Source organism: Ipomoea nil, unplaced genomic scaffold, assembly GCF_001879475.1.
Source record: "Ipomoea nil cultivar Tokyo-kokei standard unplaced genomic scaffold, Asagao_1.1 scaffold0980, whole genome shotgun sequence".
Classification (NCBI taxonomy): Eukaryota; Viridiplantae; Streptophyta; class Magnoliopsida; order Solanales; family Convolvulaceae; genus Ipomoea; species Ipomoea nil.
This window is the reverse complement of record NW_017617408.1, coordinates 2,161,994-2,177,143: the sequence shown is the minus strand read 5'-3', so window position 1 is coordinate 2,177,143 and position 15,150 is coordinate 2,161,994. Positions and strand designations below refer to the sequence as shown.

Genomic DNA, 15,150 nt, shown 5'->3' with positions numbered 1-15,150 from the left:
ATTCTTTGTTGAGACAAATTATTTTGAGAGTTTGTCAATAACAATTTCTACATTGCAGTAAATTAAATAGAAGATAATAATAAATAATTCGAAATATATGGTTACAATAGATATCATTATAAGAGTTAATTCCATTAGAGGTCCCTTGTTTTTGGTGATAATTTCAAATTTAGTCCCCGACTATTATTTTTGCCATTTAACATCCCAGACTATTATTTTTGGACATTTTAGTCCTTCTCATGACTTTTTCTATTTTTAGTAAGGACATTTTTGTCTTTTCATATTTCTTTTATGTTATTTCTTTCAATTTTCAACCGGTTTAATTGGTTTAAAAATTTCGGTAACCTATGATTTTTAGTAACCATATTTTTCAATCGCATTTTAGTAAAGTTCTAAACCAATTAAAGCAGTTGAAATTGAAAAAATAACAAAAGAAAAATATGAAGAGACAAAAATATCCCGACTAAGAATAGGAAAAGTCATGAAAAGGACTAAAAGTGTCTAAAAAATAATAGTCTGGGATGTTAAATGGTAAAAACAATAGTCTGCGACTAAATTTGGAATTGCCACCAAAGACAATGAACCTCTGGTGGAATTAACTCTTGTTATAATGATATAGTAACATATTCCTAGTATATGTTAAACAATTATGCCAACTCTGATTGGGATGAGGTTCGAATCTCAGACCTTTTTTTTTTTTTTTTTAATAGAAATTAATGAGTAAGTTAAGAATAATAAATTGTTAACGGAATATTCTGTTACTAAAGTTTATACTAACGGAATGCATAGTTATTGATAGATACCCCCAAAATAGTCGTCTGGACGGAAAGATCTAGCAAGGCGATCGGGTTGAGGCACGACTTGGTACTTAGCAGGTGGAGGATCCTCAGGACCCTTCCCAGCCATCGTATAAGGCGTCCTACGACGGCAGTTGTTCATCCTTTAGCAACCAATCTCAGCAGCTGGTGCGTCCCCGGGCGGGCTCTCAAGTGAGACTCGATTAGGCGACCAACCTCGGTGGTCGGCGTGTCTCCGGCTGAATGCTCTTCGGGATTCAGATGGATGACCAGGCTATGCAGGCGGTGTGTCCCTGACCGTGCGCTGCTCCGAACCTAACCAGACGACCAAGTTTCGCAGGCGGAGTATCCTCGCCTAGATATGTTGGCCCCCGAAGATATTCCCACGGCGGCCGGGGCGTTCCCGGCCGGGTGCACATCTAGAAACGGATATCAACGAATTCTGCGGAGGCCATCTCTGTTCATTTAAGTAGCTTCCTTAATTAGTCTAGTTGGTTTATGGTAGTAAGTAGGCGGCTGTGTCATCCCTACGTCAGGCCTACTCCATCTTTAGGCTTAGCCTTACGTGAACCCTACTTACTCTATAAGAACCTCATACTCATGTATAAATTCCCCATGGGATCATCATGTATTGGATCAGCACTTTTGAGAGCAAAACCCTAGAGAAATTATATCACATTATTCTCTCTTTTTTAATACTTGATCTCTTTTTTTTTTCATTATCTTGTAAGCACATCTTTTTGGTGGTATTGGCCTGCCGAGCGGCCATCGAGGCTGTGAAAACCAAGATTCGCGCCGTTTGTGGGGATCGAAACTAAAGGTCTCATTTCTAAGCTTTGCTGATGGCACGTATGAGACGTAGTAACCGCAACACGGGTCCCAACGTCGCTGCAGCTAACGGGTATGTGGCAGTTATCACAAACCCGCCAGAGCTGCCTGCCGGCAGTCGCGCATCCATTAGCTACCTGAGGGACCAGCTAGACCGTCGCGCTTCTAGAGAGCAGTCAGCTGCACGTACCGCGTGTACTATCATGCCGACTCTTGTGCCTTTTGGAGAGGGGGGGGGGGGGACCCGTTGGCGCCCATCGCTCAGGCCCAGTCCAACTTCGCAGAGCTGTTGGTGCAGGCCTTTGATGCGTACACACGTGGGCGGGGTCAAGCACCCCCCAACGAGGTCCGGTAGCCCGCACGTTCAGTTCCCATGGAAAACCCTCGAGGAGCGCCCGAACATTCAGAGCACTCGAGGGGTAATCCACCCGTCGATCAGCGAGCCAACTGTAACACCCCGTGTTACGGCCTATAACCCGAACTAATTATTTAATTGCTTACCCTAAAAAGAGAATTAAAATCCATTAATTAACTAGGAAGGGTCCACCATAGACCATGGACCCTTATCCCTAAAACCAACCCCCTAGTCCTATAAGAAATAGAACTAGCCAAACCCATACCATTCAAACCCTAATTAGGACTCTTAGATATATAAATAGGGACATAGGAGGCACCTAGAAGACACACCACAATTACTTTCACCACACAAAAACTCCCAAGAATTCCCATAGGAGAAATCAAGAAGAAGAGATCTTAAAGAAAGACTATTTTTAGCCAAGGATTCCAATTAAGGCTAAGAGGTAAGCCATGTCTCAACAAAACCTATTTTCTTTGCTATAATCTTCTTCTTTGGCTTCTTCTCTATTGCTTGAGTCTTGATAAAATCTTTTATGATGATAATATGATCTTGATGATTGATGAGATGATCTTATGTGTTGATCTTGATAATATTGATGATTAGAAGAAGATCTTGATGATTGTGTGATGTTCTTGATAAATCTTGATGTTCTTGATTTTAAAGATAAACAATGATTTTGATGATTTGAATATGGTTAGAGCCCTAGGTCGAATTTGGGAATTCCGTATTATGATATTTATGGTATATTTCGGTGGGATTTTGCATGTTCGGGTGTTATTTATGTTTAGAAGTCATGTTAGGATATGTTCAATATGATTCTTGGTTTTTATCCATTATTTGACTACGTGGTGTCGTTGTTTACGTTTAAAAGTGTCTAAAAATGGTTTCGGGCTTCACGAAAGATCCCGGGACCGTTATATTGAAAAAGAGTCAGTGGGGGGTAGGGGAACCCGCCACCTACCCGCTGCCCCTAAGGGCGTTGCCGGCAGCGGGCAGCCGGCGGGCAGGCGACTGCCCGCCGGGCACCCGCTGCCCGGTTTGTCGCCGCCGACGGGCAGCCGGCGGGTGGTCCTCACCCGCTGGATTTTTCCCACCGTGGGATTTTGGCTTCCCCGTTTGATGTTCCCGGACCCTCGTGGTGTCCCGACGGACTCCGTTTATCATGCCTAAGCCTAGTTTGATGTTTCGGGTGCCGTTCGTAGGATAAAGGTGTCTCGTGTATTGCATGCTAGTTGAATTGGTACCCCGTTGACCTAGGCAAAGGATGCATGAACCCTTAAGATATGTCCTAGTACGTGGATGACTACACACAGGTTTCTTTATACGTTTTCTCCCCTTTCCCAAAGTGTTAATGTGAATTGCATGTGTTTGCTACGTGATGTGTGTGCATGACTCTTGGCTGCGGTCAAGTCGGTTCTCATAAGCTGCAGTCCACCGTCTGAGCTCGTCAGCAGTGTGTAGGGCTGCAGTTCACTAAGTGGGCCTCGTGTGCGGTACTCCACCGACTGAACGCGTCAGCAGTGTGTAGGGCTATAGGCCACGAGGAAGGCCATAGTCCACCGACTGAGCTCGTTAGCGGTGTGTAGGGCTATGGTCGGCTGCAATCCACCGACTGAGCTTGACAGCAGTGTATAGGGTCGTAGTCTCCAAAGATCATAGTCCACCGACTGAATCCCTCAGCGGTGTGTAGGGCAATGATCGGCTACGATCCACCGACTGAGCTCGCCAGCGGTGTGTAGGATCGTAGTCCCCAAAAGAGGATCACAGTCCACCGACTGAACGCGTCAGCGATGTGTAGGACTGGGGTCCGCCGTTGAAGTCATCGACAGTCTATACAATTGGTTGCGGTCAATTCTTTCATGCTGTGGTATGAGGTAGGGTGCTGTGGGGCCGTGTTAGCGCTATATGCGCTAACCCTCATGTTTGGGGCATGCGATTGGTCCCGTGACGCCACAAAAGTATGCTTGTGTAACAAAGATATGGATTGAATTATGATGTGAACGACATAGAAGTAAACTGTGACCTTAGGTGCATATACGAATATGAAGTTGTCTCTATATAGTTGATTATCATTGTGGAATGTGCTTATCCCTATCTGTGGAGTCTATTCCTGGTTTTAAAGACTAGAGTCTCCTAAGAATATATCTTCCTACTTCAAAATGATTTTCCTATATCTATATATTTGTATATTTACCTATAATGTATTTTAACACGTTAGAGTTGGTTACCAGCATTACTCGCTGAATAGATATATTTGGCTTTCAGGCACAGATGAGTAGACTCCGGAGCGCGCTAGAGATCCGAAGCGTAGATAGTTAGTTTTCCTTTTGGCCTGCGTGCCATGATGATGTATTGACATTGCTTTGAGGATATTTAGTTAGTATAGCCTGTGCATCTGAGTTCTCCAGCTCAGATGTGTAGAGATGACCACGGTTCGGTTCGAACCGTAGGTTCGAACCGGAACTGTGACTGTGCAAACCGGAATCGAACTGGAACCGTCCGTACGGTTTCGGTTTCGGTTCTTAACCGGAACCTATTAAATATTAAATATTAAATATTATAGTGTTTTTAATTTTTTTTTAATAATTCCGGTTAGAACGGGTGGTTCCAACCGGAACCACCGGTTCTGAACCGGAACCTTACTATAAGGTTCCGGTTCCGGTTTCACCATCCACGGAACCGGAACCGGAACCTGAACCGTGGTCACCCCTACAGATGTGGCATAACACCCTGAACACTTATGTTTAGTAATACTCTATTTTGGGATTTAATTAGAAATTGTCTTTATTATATAAGTTTTAAAAGTTTCGAAAATCTGGGGTGTTACAGATGGTATCAGAGCCTAAGTTTGACCCTAAGATAAGACACTTAAGACCAGACTTTAGGACACTAGGCTTGAACTCTAAGAATTTTAGGAACATAGGATTCAGGAATCTCAGGACGCGCGGTGAGATTGTGACCCTACCTATCATCGCATAACCTTCCCTCACTTTATCTTTCGTTAATTTAAAGAACTTCCCCCTACGCTTATCGCATCAAGGTAAGGGTGCAACACTCTAACTCATCATTAAAATAAACATTGGCCCTGTAGACCAATGACATGACACCAAACAGAAGACAATCAAGGACTCCGGAACCCGACACACACGATCCCCTGACTCAAACCCTACAGCAACTAACACAGGTCGCCCAAACGCTAAGCGACGTGGCACTCCGCAACAACAACAGGCCACCACCACCACCAAACACAAATTCAGAAATCACTCGGCAAGTTTCAAATCATCGACCACCCATCTTCTCGGGAGAAGAAGACCCCGCAATCCTCGAAGAATGGATTCTAACCTTCGACAAAATATTTGGATTAGTGGAATGCCCAGAAGAACGTCGCGTAGAGATAGCCTCATTCTACTTCGGACACGAGGCTGACCTTTGATGGATCCACGAGGGACCCATTTATAGACAGGAACCAGGGTTCAACTGAGAGAACCTAAAGACACGACTACAAGAGCGGTTCTACGCAGCACACGTGAGAGCATCCATGTACGAGGAATTCCTTCACTTAAAACAAGGGATGGCCACCGTCATGGAATACCACAAACGATTCCTCGAACTGGCCCGTTTCGCACCCGAACTTGTCCCTACAGAAGCAACCAAGATAGAAAAGTTCGTGTCAGGCCTCAACTTCGAAGCATGAAAGGCACTAATCGTAAGTGGACCCCGGACCCTCAACGAAGCTTACTCCAGCGCCACCAACCTCTATTGGATCCAGCTACTACAACGTGGAGTCTAGGAACAAATTCGTAAGAGGAACACGGGAGGTGGGGCACCCCCGTGAAAAGAACAAGGAACGACACTAACACAAGGCCAAGCAACCCAGCTGGCCAAGGGCCACCCCTAAGAAACAACAAAATTAATACAAGACCCTTCCTTTGCCGAAGATGCAATAAGGACCATAGAGGCAAGGGCTGCATGGGAAACCCCTGGCGATGCTTCAACTGCAGGGGAGAAGGACACAAGTCCTTCCAATGCACCCAACCCCCAAACTCACGCCCTACAATCATGGGCCAACACGGGAGCACAAACAATCAAGGGAATTAAAATGCTCCCGGAAAAGTATTCGTCATGAGTCGCACTCAGGCCGAACTGGAAGACGAAGGCAACTACGGCGAAGAACACGTGGCCCCAGGAGACGAGGACCCCACAAACCAACCAAGAGAAGACCAAGGGGACGAATTCTGTTTAGGTTGATTAGTAAGCCCCCTGTAATCACCCTCGTAGTAAAATTACTTGTTTAGCTACTCCGAAATTATTATAAATAAAGAAAAGAAATCAAAATACATTAGCATAAAGGACTAGACGATCCCGAGAACCCATGAGGCAAAAGTCCAACAAAGAAGACCGGTCAAACCTCCTACCACTAGAAGACGAAAGAGAGAATAGACAAAAAAATCCCAAGGGGTGCACAACAAAGAAGACTAATGTTACCGATGAGAATTGAACCCTTGACCTCCCACTTATAAAACCAAGTCCTTAACCACTAGACTATGAGTATTTCCTAAAACCTTAAGGGAACACTCCCTTCTTAAACCCCACTAAATCCCTAAACCCCACAAAACCCCAAAATCAAAAACCCTTTTTCCTCCTCCAAAACACACATTTTCTCTCTCCCTCTCTCCTCCCCTCCAACAAACCGCCGTCACCACCCTCACCTCCGCAACCTGCCGCCGCACCAACAACGATCGCCCAACACTCACCGCCTCACACCCCGCCGACAGAAGCACCACCACGATCGGCCGCCGCCCCCGCCGTCACTGCCCCGGGAACCGCCCGCCGCTCGCCCACTGCCACGCGACGCCCGCTGCTCGCCCGACCAACACCCACTGCCAACATAACCTCCTGCTTCGTCTAGGCCAATGCCCCCCCGCCGTCAGCTCCGAATCACCACTGAAAACATACCGCCTCGCCGCCGGAAACCCCACCGGAAGTTTTACTGGAGTCTCGCCAGAAAGAAGCATCACCGAAAAACAGCACTTTGGGAAGTCTCGCAATGCCGAAGAAACCCGTTGGTATCCGAATCCCAGAGTGGAACGACGCCAACTACACGGTGATCGGAGGTAAAGCCCTCGAACCCGACCAATTCTCTCCGGAATTGGTTGATATGCTTAATTTCCAAGGGCTTTTGGATACCTATCTCACGATCAAAGGAGATACGTACCCCGAGTTGGTGAAAGAATTCTATCACCACTTGGTAGCCGTCAAACGGGATGACAAGTTGGAAATCACCACCAAAGTCCGGGGCAAAGAAATAGTGCTCTCCGAAGGACACTTGGCCAAACTCCTGAAACTGACTACCACAGGTGTGTCAGACTATAACCGAAAGGCATGGATCGGTACCCAAGGCACGGGGTATAAGGATTACCTCGGGTACCTACTCAGAAAGGAAGATGGCTTCACCTCGGCCACCCGGCCAAACAAGAAATGGCTAACCGCTGAACAAAAGATACTAGTTATGATTGTAACTGATAGCTTGTTGCCCACAAACAACAAAAGCAAAGATGTGGGAAGCCTAGAGTGCACCTTTGCCTACTTCCTAAAGCACAAAATCAAGTTCAACCTACCGGCCTTTATATTGAAACACATGGAGTTTTGCAACACTAGCAACCGGCTTAGTCTACCTTACGGGATGATCCTAAGTTAGATCATGGAGAAAAAGGGAGTGGACTTGAGCCACACTGAGATCAAACCCGTGAGCGGTATGGTTTTCAAGGCCCAGAACCTCCGCCGCAATGACATTTACTACACCGGAGAGGGACAATACATCACCCTCGAGGAGGTTTGTCTTAAACCCTAAGAGGAACGAAGGGAATTGGTTGATCAACTGGATATCTCCAACAAAAATCTAAAACGGACTATGCAAAAATGTGGAGGACTGGAAGAACGTGAGGAGCAAGAGGAGGATAGCGAACCTAACCCACCTGTGCCCGCACGAGAAAGGGGAAACCTAGAGGGCCGAAATGAAGAATCCGTCAATAAGCGCATCCTCGCACAACTTACCCGGCAAAACCAAATCATGGATGAAGGGTTCTCATCCCTAATCCACGGGACACGCGCGTTAGATCAAAGGGTGGCAGCAATCGAGGCCATGATGGGCACACGCGGGGCGTCCAGCTCGGGAGCAGGAAACCAAGGTAGACCCCAAACTTTCCAAACACCACCTCACCAAAGATCCAATCTACCCTAGCAAGAAACGACACGTGGAGCCACATTTCCTAACCAGGAGACCAAAATACGTGACGTCCAGGGGTGAAAGAATGGGTCCACTCACCAGCTTCGGGGACGAAGCATCTCGTAAGGGGAGAGGGTGTAACACCCCGTGTTACATCCTCTAACCCGAACTAATTGTTTAATTGTTTACCCTAAAAAGAGAATTAAAATCCATTAATTAACTAGGAAGGGTCCACCATAGACCATGGACCCTTATCCCTAAAACCAACCCCCTAGTCCTATAAAAAATAGAACTAGCCAAACCCATACCATTCAAACCCTAATTAGGACTCTTAGATATATAAATAGGGACATAGGAGGCACCTAGAAGACACACCACAATAACTTTCACCGCACAAGAACTCCCAAGAATTCCCATAGGAGAAATCAAGAAGAAGAGATCTTAAAGAAAGACCCTTTATAGCCAAGTATTCTAGTTAAGGCTAAGAGGTAACCCATGTCTCAACAAAACCTATTTTCTTTTCTATAATCTTCTTCTTTGGCTTCTCTCTATTGCTTAAGTCTTGATAAAATCTTTTATGATGATAATATGATCTTGATGATTGATGAGATGATCTTATGTGTTGATCTTGATAATCTTGATGATTAGAAGAGGATCTTGATGATTGTGTGATGTTCTTGATAAATCTTGATGTTCTTGATTTTAAAGACAAACAATGATTTTGATGATTTGAATATGGTTAGAGCCCTAGGTAAAATTTGGGAATTCCGTCTTATGATATTTTTGGTATATTTGGGTGGGGTTTCGCATGTTTGGGCGTTATTTATGTTTAGAAGTCATGTTAGGACACGTTCAATATGATTCTTGGTTTTGATCCATTATTTGACTACGTGGTGTCGTCGTTTATGTTTAAAAGTGTCTAAACATGGTTTCGGGTTCCACGAAAGATCCCGGGACCGTTATATTGAAAAAGTGTCAGTGGGGGGTAGGTGGGGGTAGGGGAACCCGCTACCTACCCGCTGCCCCTAAGGGCGTTGTCGGCAGTGGGCAGGTGACTGCCCGCTGGGCACCCGCTGCCCAGTTTGTCGCCGCCAGCTGGCAGCCGGCGAGTGGTCCTCCACCCACCGGCCACCCGCTGGATTTTTCCCACGGTGGGATTTTGGCTTCCCCGTTTGATGTTCCCCGACCCTCGTGGTGTCCCGATGGACTCCGTTTATCGTGCCTAAGTCTAATTTGATGTTTCGGGTGCCGTTCGTAGGATAAAAGAGTCTCGTGTATTGCATGCTAGTTGAATTGTTACCCCGTTGACCTAGGCAAAGGATGCATGAACCCTTAAGATATGTCCTAGTACGTGGATGACTACACACAGGATTCTTTATACGTTTTCTCCCCTTTCCCAATGTGTTAATGTGAATTGCATGTGCTTGCTACGTGATATGTGTGCATGACTCTTAGTTGCGGTCAAGTCGGTTCTCATAAGCTGCAGTCCACCGACTGAGCTCGTCAGCGGTGTGTAGTGCTGCAGTTCTCTAAGTGGGCCTCGTGTGCGGCAGTCCACCGACTGAACGCGTCAGCGGTGTGTAGGGCTACAGGTCACGAGGAAGGCCATAGTCCTCCGACTGAGCTCGTCAGCAGTGTGTAGGGCTATGATCGGCTACGATCCACCGACTGAGCTCGCCAGCGGTGTGTAGGATCGTAGTCCCTGAAAGAGGATCACAGTCCACCGATTGAACGCGTCAGCGGTGTGTAGGACTGGGTTCCGCCGTTGAACTCCTCAGCGGTCTATACAATTGGATGCGGTCAATTCCTTCATACTGCGGTATGAGGTAGGGTGCCGCTGGGCCGTGTTAGCGCTATATGTGCTAACCCTCGTGTTTGGGGCATGTGATTGGTCCCGTGGCGCCACCAAAGTATGCTTGTGTGAGAAAGATATGGATTGAATGATGATGTGAACGACATATAAGTAAACTGTGACCTTAGGTGCATATACGAATATGATGTTGTCTCTATATAGTTGATTATCATTGTGGAATGTGCTTATCTCTATCTGTCGAGTTTATTCCTGGTTTTAAAGACTAGAGTCTCCTAAGAATATATCTTCCTGCTTCAAAATGATTTTCCTATATCTATATACTTATATATTTACCTATAATGTATTTTAACGCGTTAGAGTTGGTTACCAGCATTATTCGCTGAACAGATATATTTGGCTTTCAGGCACAGATGAGTAGACTCCGGAGCGCGCTAAAGATCCGAAGCGTAGACAGTTAGTTTTCCTTTCGGCCTGCATGCCATGATGATGTATTGACATTGCTTTGAGGATATTTAGTTACTATAGCCTGTGCATCTGAGTTCTCCAGTTTAGATGTGGCATAACACCCCGGACACTTATGTTTAGTAATGCTCTATTTTGGGATTTAATGAGAAATTGCCTTTATTATATAAGTTTTATAAGTTTCGAAAATCTGGGGTGTTACACCAACCGCTCGGCGCATTCACGACTTGGACTCGTAACCCCGGCACAGTCGGTCCTGGAGCGTTTGACCGAGCGGACCCGACAGCGCCTTCCCGCCCGGTCAGTAGGAGCTCCTGCGTCTCGCCGATGGCACAGCCTGTTCACGAGGTCCGTGCCCCGCTACTTGTGCCCTCGCCTATCCGCCCTGGTGATAGGCCCCAAGTGGTCGGTGCGAACCCCCCATCTTACTACCTATACCACCGCACGAGCACCCATACCACGGAAGAATGTTAAGGTTTAAAGGAAGAAATTGAGGCGCTTATCAAGCGTGGCCGGCCGCCGGCCCCAAACCAGTGGCGCATGTCGGGTTTGGCAGGGCAGAAGGGGACGGCCGATCAGAACGTGGCGATAGCCGCCGATAAGGGTAAGCAGCCCATGCGAGAGGAAGACGGGAACAGGAACTGGAAGCACAAGCCGGTGATTAACATGATAGTGGGCGGTCACAAAGGCGGTGACTCCGCGAGGGCCCGGAAGGCGTGCGCCAGACAGCTGTATGTGGTGGCGATAGCCATCTAAGAGCCAGACCATAAGAAAATGTGCAGAGAGCCGATCGTCTTTACAGACGATGGCCTACCTAGAGGTTCCACGCCACATCGAGACGCCATGGTTATTGCGATGGACATCCAGGGGTCAGTTACCCAACGAGTGCTGGTTGACACGGGTAGTAGCGTCAACGTGCTATACCTAAAAGCCTTCCAAAAATTGGGACTGCCTAGGGAACAGATGCGACCAGTCAGGGCCCCCTTGGCCGGATTCACCAGCGATGCGGTCGAGGCGGAAGGGTGCGTTTCTTAGACCGTCGAGTTGGGCACCTGGCCTCAAGTAAGGAAGTTGGAAATGGAGTTCGTGGTCGTGGCTCTAAAGTGTGTGCATAATGTCATCCTCAGCCGACCAGGGCTAGAGGATTTGGGCGCCCTGATCTCTATCGAGCATTTGTGTATGAAGTTTCGCACACCGACTGGCGTCGGAGTAGTGCGATGTGATCAGAAGACGACTCGTAGTTGCTACTTGCAAGCTTACCAGAAGGTTGGGAAGAACTTTGACAGGGTAAACACTATTGCCCCTTAGGTGGCTGAGCGGCCAGAGGAGCGTCTCACCCCTGTAGTCGAATTAGAGGAAATCATCCTGGAAGCTGAGCATCCCGATAGAACAATCCGGATCGAAACTGAGCAGCCTACCTCTGTGAAGCAGGCGGTCACGATAGTTCTCGGGGAATATAAGGAGATATTCGCGTGGGGGCTCGACGATATGCTAGGAGTCGACCGGTCGATCATAACGCATAGGTTGGCGGTCGATCCTGACCTCAACCCCGTGGCGCAGAAGAGAAGGCATTTGTCAAATGATCGGAGGGACTTCGTGAAGCGGGAAGTAGATACGCTTCTAGCCGCGGGGCATATTCGGGAAGTTAAATACCACGGCTGGCTGGCCAATGTGGTGTTGGTGCCCAAGCCGCCGGCGTGGAAAATGTGTGTGGACTAACGGCTGGCTTTCCCTTGCTCAGCTTCATGGACGCCTTTCGCGGCTACCATCAGATATTCATGCACGAGTCAGATGAAGAAAAGACCGCCTTTATCACCCCGAATGGGGTATACTGCTATAGGGTAATGCCTTTTGGCCTCAAGAATGCTGGTGCCACTTATACCCGAATGGTACCCCGATTGTTCAGAGGGCAAATAGGCGGATCCATGGCCACCTACATTGATGACATGCTCGTTAAGAGCAAGGAGGAAACCGAACATATGAAGGATTTGATGGATTGCTTTGAAATTATGAGGAGGTTCAATCTAAGGATAAACCCCAAGAATTGCACGTTCGCGGTCAAAGGAGGAAAGTTTTTGGACTACATAGTCACCCGATGAGGAATAGAACCAAACCTGGAGAAAGTGCGAGCCATTCTAGATATGCGGCCGCCCAATAATCTTAAGGAAATGCAACGAATGACTGGTCAGATGGCCGTCCTTAGCCGATTCTTGTCTAAGTCCGCCGATCGGGCCCTCCCCCTTCTTCGAGGTTATGAAAAGGCAGGACGGGTTCCGATGGACTGGAGAATTCCAGGTAGCCTTCGAAGACTTAAAGAGGTATCTTTTGGCTCCAACCCTCTTGTCTAAACCCAAGGAGGGGGAAACGCTATCATTATACCTGCCGCCTTGCACAAGGTGGTCGGAGCAGTTCTAGTGTGGGAAGAGGAGAAAATCCAGATGCTAGTTTATTACGTCGGGCGGACATTGAAGGGCGTAGAAATCAATTATTCTCCCCTGGATAAGGTGGCTTTCGCTTTAGTCACCACGGTCAGAAAATTAGTGCCTTACTTTCAAGCTCACACAGTTAGGGTGTTGACTGACTTGCCGCTGGCCGGTACGTTGCGTAATCCGTCATCCTCTGGACGACTACTCAAGTGGGCGATGGAGCTCACCCAGTACGGGATTGAGTACGCTCTGCGGACGTCCATCAAGGCCCAGGCCTTTGCTGACTTCATAGTAGAATGCTCCGCCCACCCGGTGGAGAGCTCGCTGGTTGAAGGTCCGGAGGCAGCGAAATGGTGGGAGATACACACCGACGGTGCCGCCAGCACCCGGCATTGTGGAGGTGGCGTCATGGTCACCACCCCCGAGGGATTCCGCCTATATTATGCCTTAAGATACCAATTTCGAACCTCCAACAATGAGGCGGAGTATGAGGCGGTTATCTGAGGGTTGCGGCTGGTCATCGCCCTCCAAGCTGCCCGGGTGCGTGTGAGGACGGACTCCCGTTTAGTAGTAAGTCAGCTAAAATCCGATTGCGTGACCAGGGAGGAAAGGCTAAGACTCTATAAAGATGTTGTCAAAGGGTTATTGAATAAGTTGGAAGCCTACGAGATTGTTCACATCTCGCGAGCCGAGAATGCTGAAGCAGATATCCTATCGAAGTTGGCCTTGGGAAGGGTACCCCTGTACCTGTCGATGGCTTGTCGCATCGCGGTCGTAGAGCGACCAAGCACCGAAATGCTCTCGGTTTGCGCAGTTGTCCAGGCACCCACTTCCCTACCCAGCCATGATAACCAGCCCAAGTGGCCGTGGCTAACGGACTTGATCAGGTATAAGCAAAAGGCGGAGTTACCTGACAATAAGGAGGATGCCGACTGCATAAGAAGGAGAGCTCCCTCCTTCGAGTTGGTGGATGGGCTGCTCTATAAGAGATCTGACGGAAGGCCGTTGTTATGCTCTCTACTCCCTGAGGAAGCCAGGACCGTGATGGCAGCCACCCATCGAGGAATCTGTGAGGCCCCTCAAGGGGACAACACTCTGGCCAAGAAGCTCATCGTTCGGGGCTACTATTGGCCAACCATGGTGAAAGACTGCGTCGAGGAAGTGCTAAAATGCTCTGTGTGCCAAGTGTTCGCTAAAAAGAGCACCCGGCCGGCAACCTTTTATACCCCGATTACTACTGCGATACCATTTGTAAGTGGGGTATCGACCTACTCGGGCCGCTGCCCCAAGTGCCCGGGCGAGTGCGTTTCTGCATCGCGACCGTTGATTATTTCACTAAGTGGGCAGATGCTGAGCCCCTGACAACCATCACCGAGTATCAATGTCGTTGGTTCATCTAGAAGAACATCATATGCAGATTTGGGTTGCCCGAGCAGCTAGTGACAGATAACGGACGACAATTTGACAACAGGGCCTTCGCGACTTTCTGTGTACAGAATGGTATTCGGCACATTAAGGTGTCCGTAGCTTACCACCAGGCGAATGGACAGATTGAGAACTTAAACCGTACACTCTTGGACGGGTTGTGGAAAAAGTTAGAGGAGTTAGGTGACACATGGGTTGAGCAGTTGGAGAAGGTACTATGGGCGTACCGGACGACCCCGCGAAGGGAGACTGTTGAAACCCCTATTGCCTTAGCATACCGGTTCGAGGCGAAGGTCCCAACCGAGCTCTTGGTGCCTAGTCGACGAGTCTTGCTGTACAATGACGAAGGAAATGAAGGAACGCTGCGAATTGAAAAGAATCTCTTGGAGGAAAGGCGAGACGTAGCCTATGCTCGGATGGTCGAGTACCAGAAGGCTGTCAAGCGCTACCAGGAGGGCGAGCCTGTGGAACGAATGTGGAACACTCACCACCTTAAGAAATTCTACCAGTGACTTTCTGGTTATGATTTTCCTTTTCATCTCTTATCACTTGATTAGTTCGTTGTAGGCACTTAGCGGCCATTTGTTTCGTGAGCACTTCCCGCCAGTTGGTTAGTAATAAAGTTCAGATAATTTCGTCAACTGGGTTTTCTATAACGAGACTATCACCTCCTCTTAACGAGGAAGGCTGATTCCGCCTTTTCAGGCGTGGGCGGCCACGCCGCGAAGACTATCACCTACTTTTGACGAGGAAGGCTGATTCCGCTTTCTTGGGCGAGGGCAGCTACGCCATTATGACTATCACCTCCTCTTGAC

The 15,150-nt window shown here is 48.0% G+C and overlaps 1 protein-coding gene across 1 annotated transcript; it reads left to right on the top strand.

The window, feature by feature from the left end:
- Nucleotides 1-13,126: 13,126 nt before the first annotated feature.
- Nucleotides 13,127-14,847, top strand: LOC109179780. The gene is made up of 3 exons (XM_019329273.1): nucleotides 13,127-13,395; nucleotides 13,513-14,211; nucleotides 14,328-14,847. The coding sequence occupies exons 1-3, from the start codon at nucleotides 13,127-13,129 to the stop codon at nucleotides 14,845-14,847; spliced, it is 1,488 nt and encodes a 495-aa protein (XP_019184818.1).
- Nucleotides 14,848-15,150: the final 303 nt, after the last annotated feature.

Excerpts from the sequence above, each read along its gene's own strand:
- LOC109179780 (XM_019329273.1), top strand. The coding sequence starts at position 13,127 with ATGGAGCTCACCCAGTACGGGATTGAGTACGCTCTGCGGACGTCCATC. Across the intron at positions 13,396-13,512 it reads ACCTCCAACAATGAGGCGGA|GGAGGAAAGGCTAAGACTCT; the intron begins GTATGAGGCGGT and ends TTGCGTGACCAG. Across the intron at positions 14,212-14,327 it reads TGCCCCAAGTGCCCGGGCGA|ATTTGGGTTGCCCGAGCAGC; the intron begins GTGCGTTTCTGC and ends CATCATATGCAG.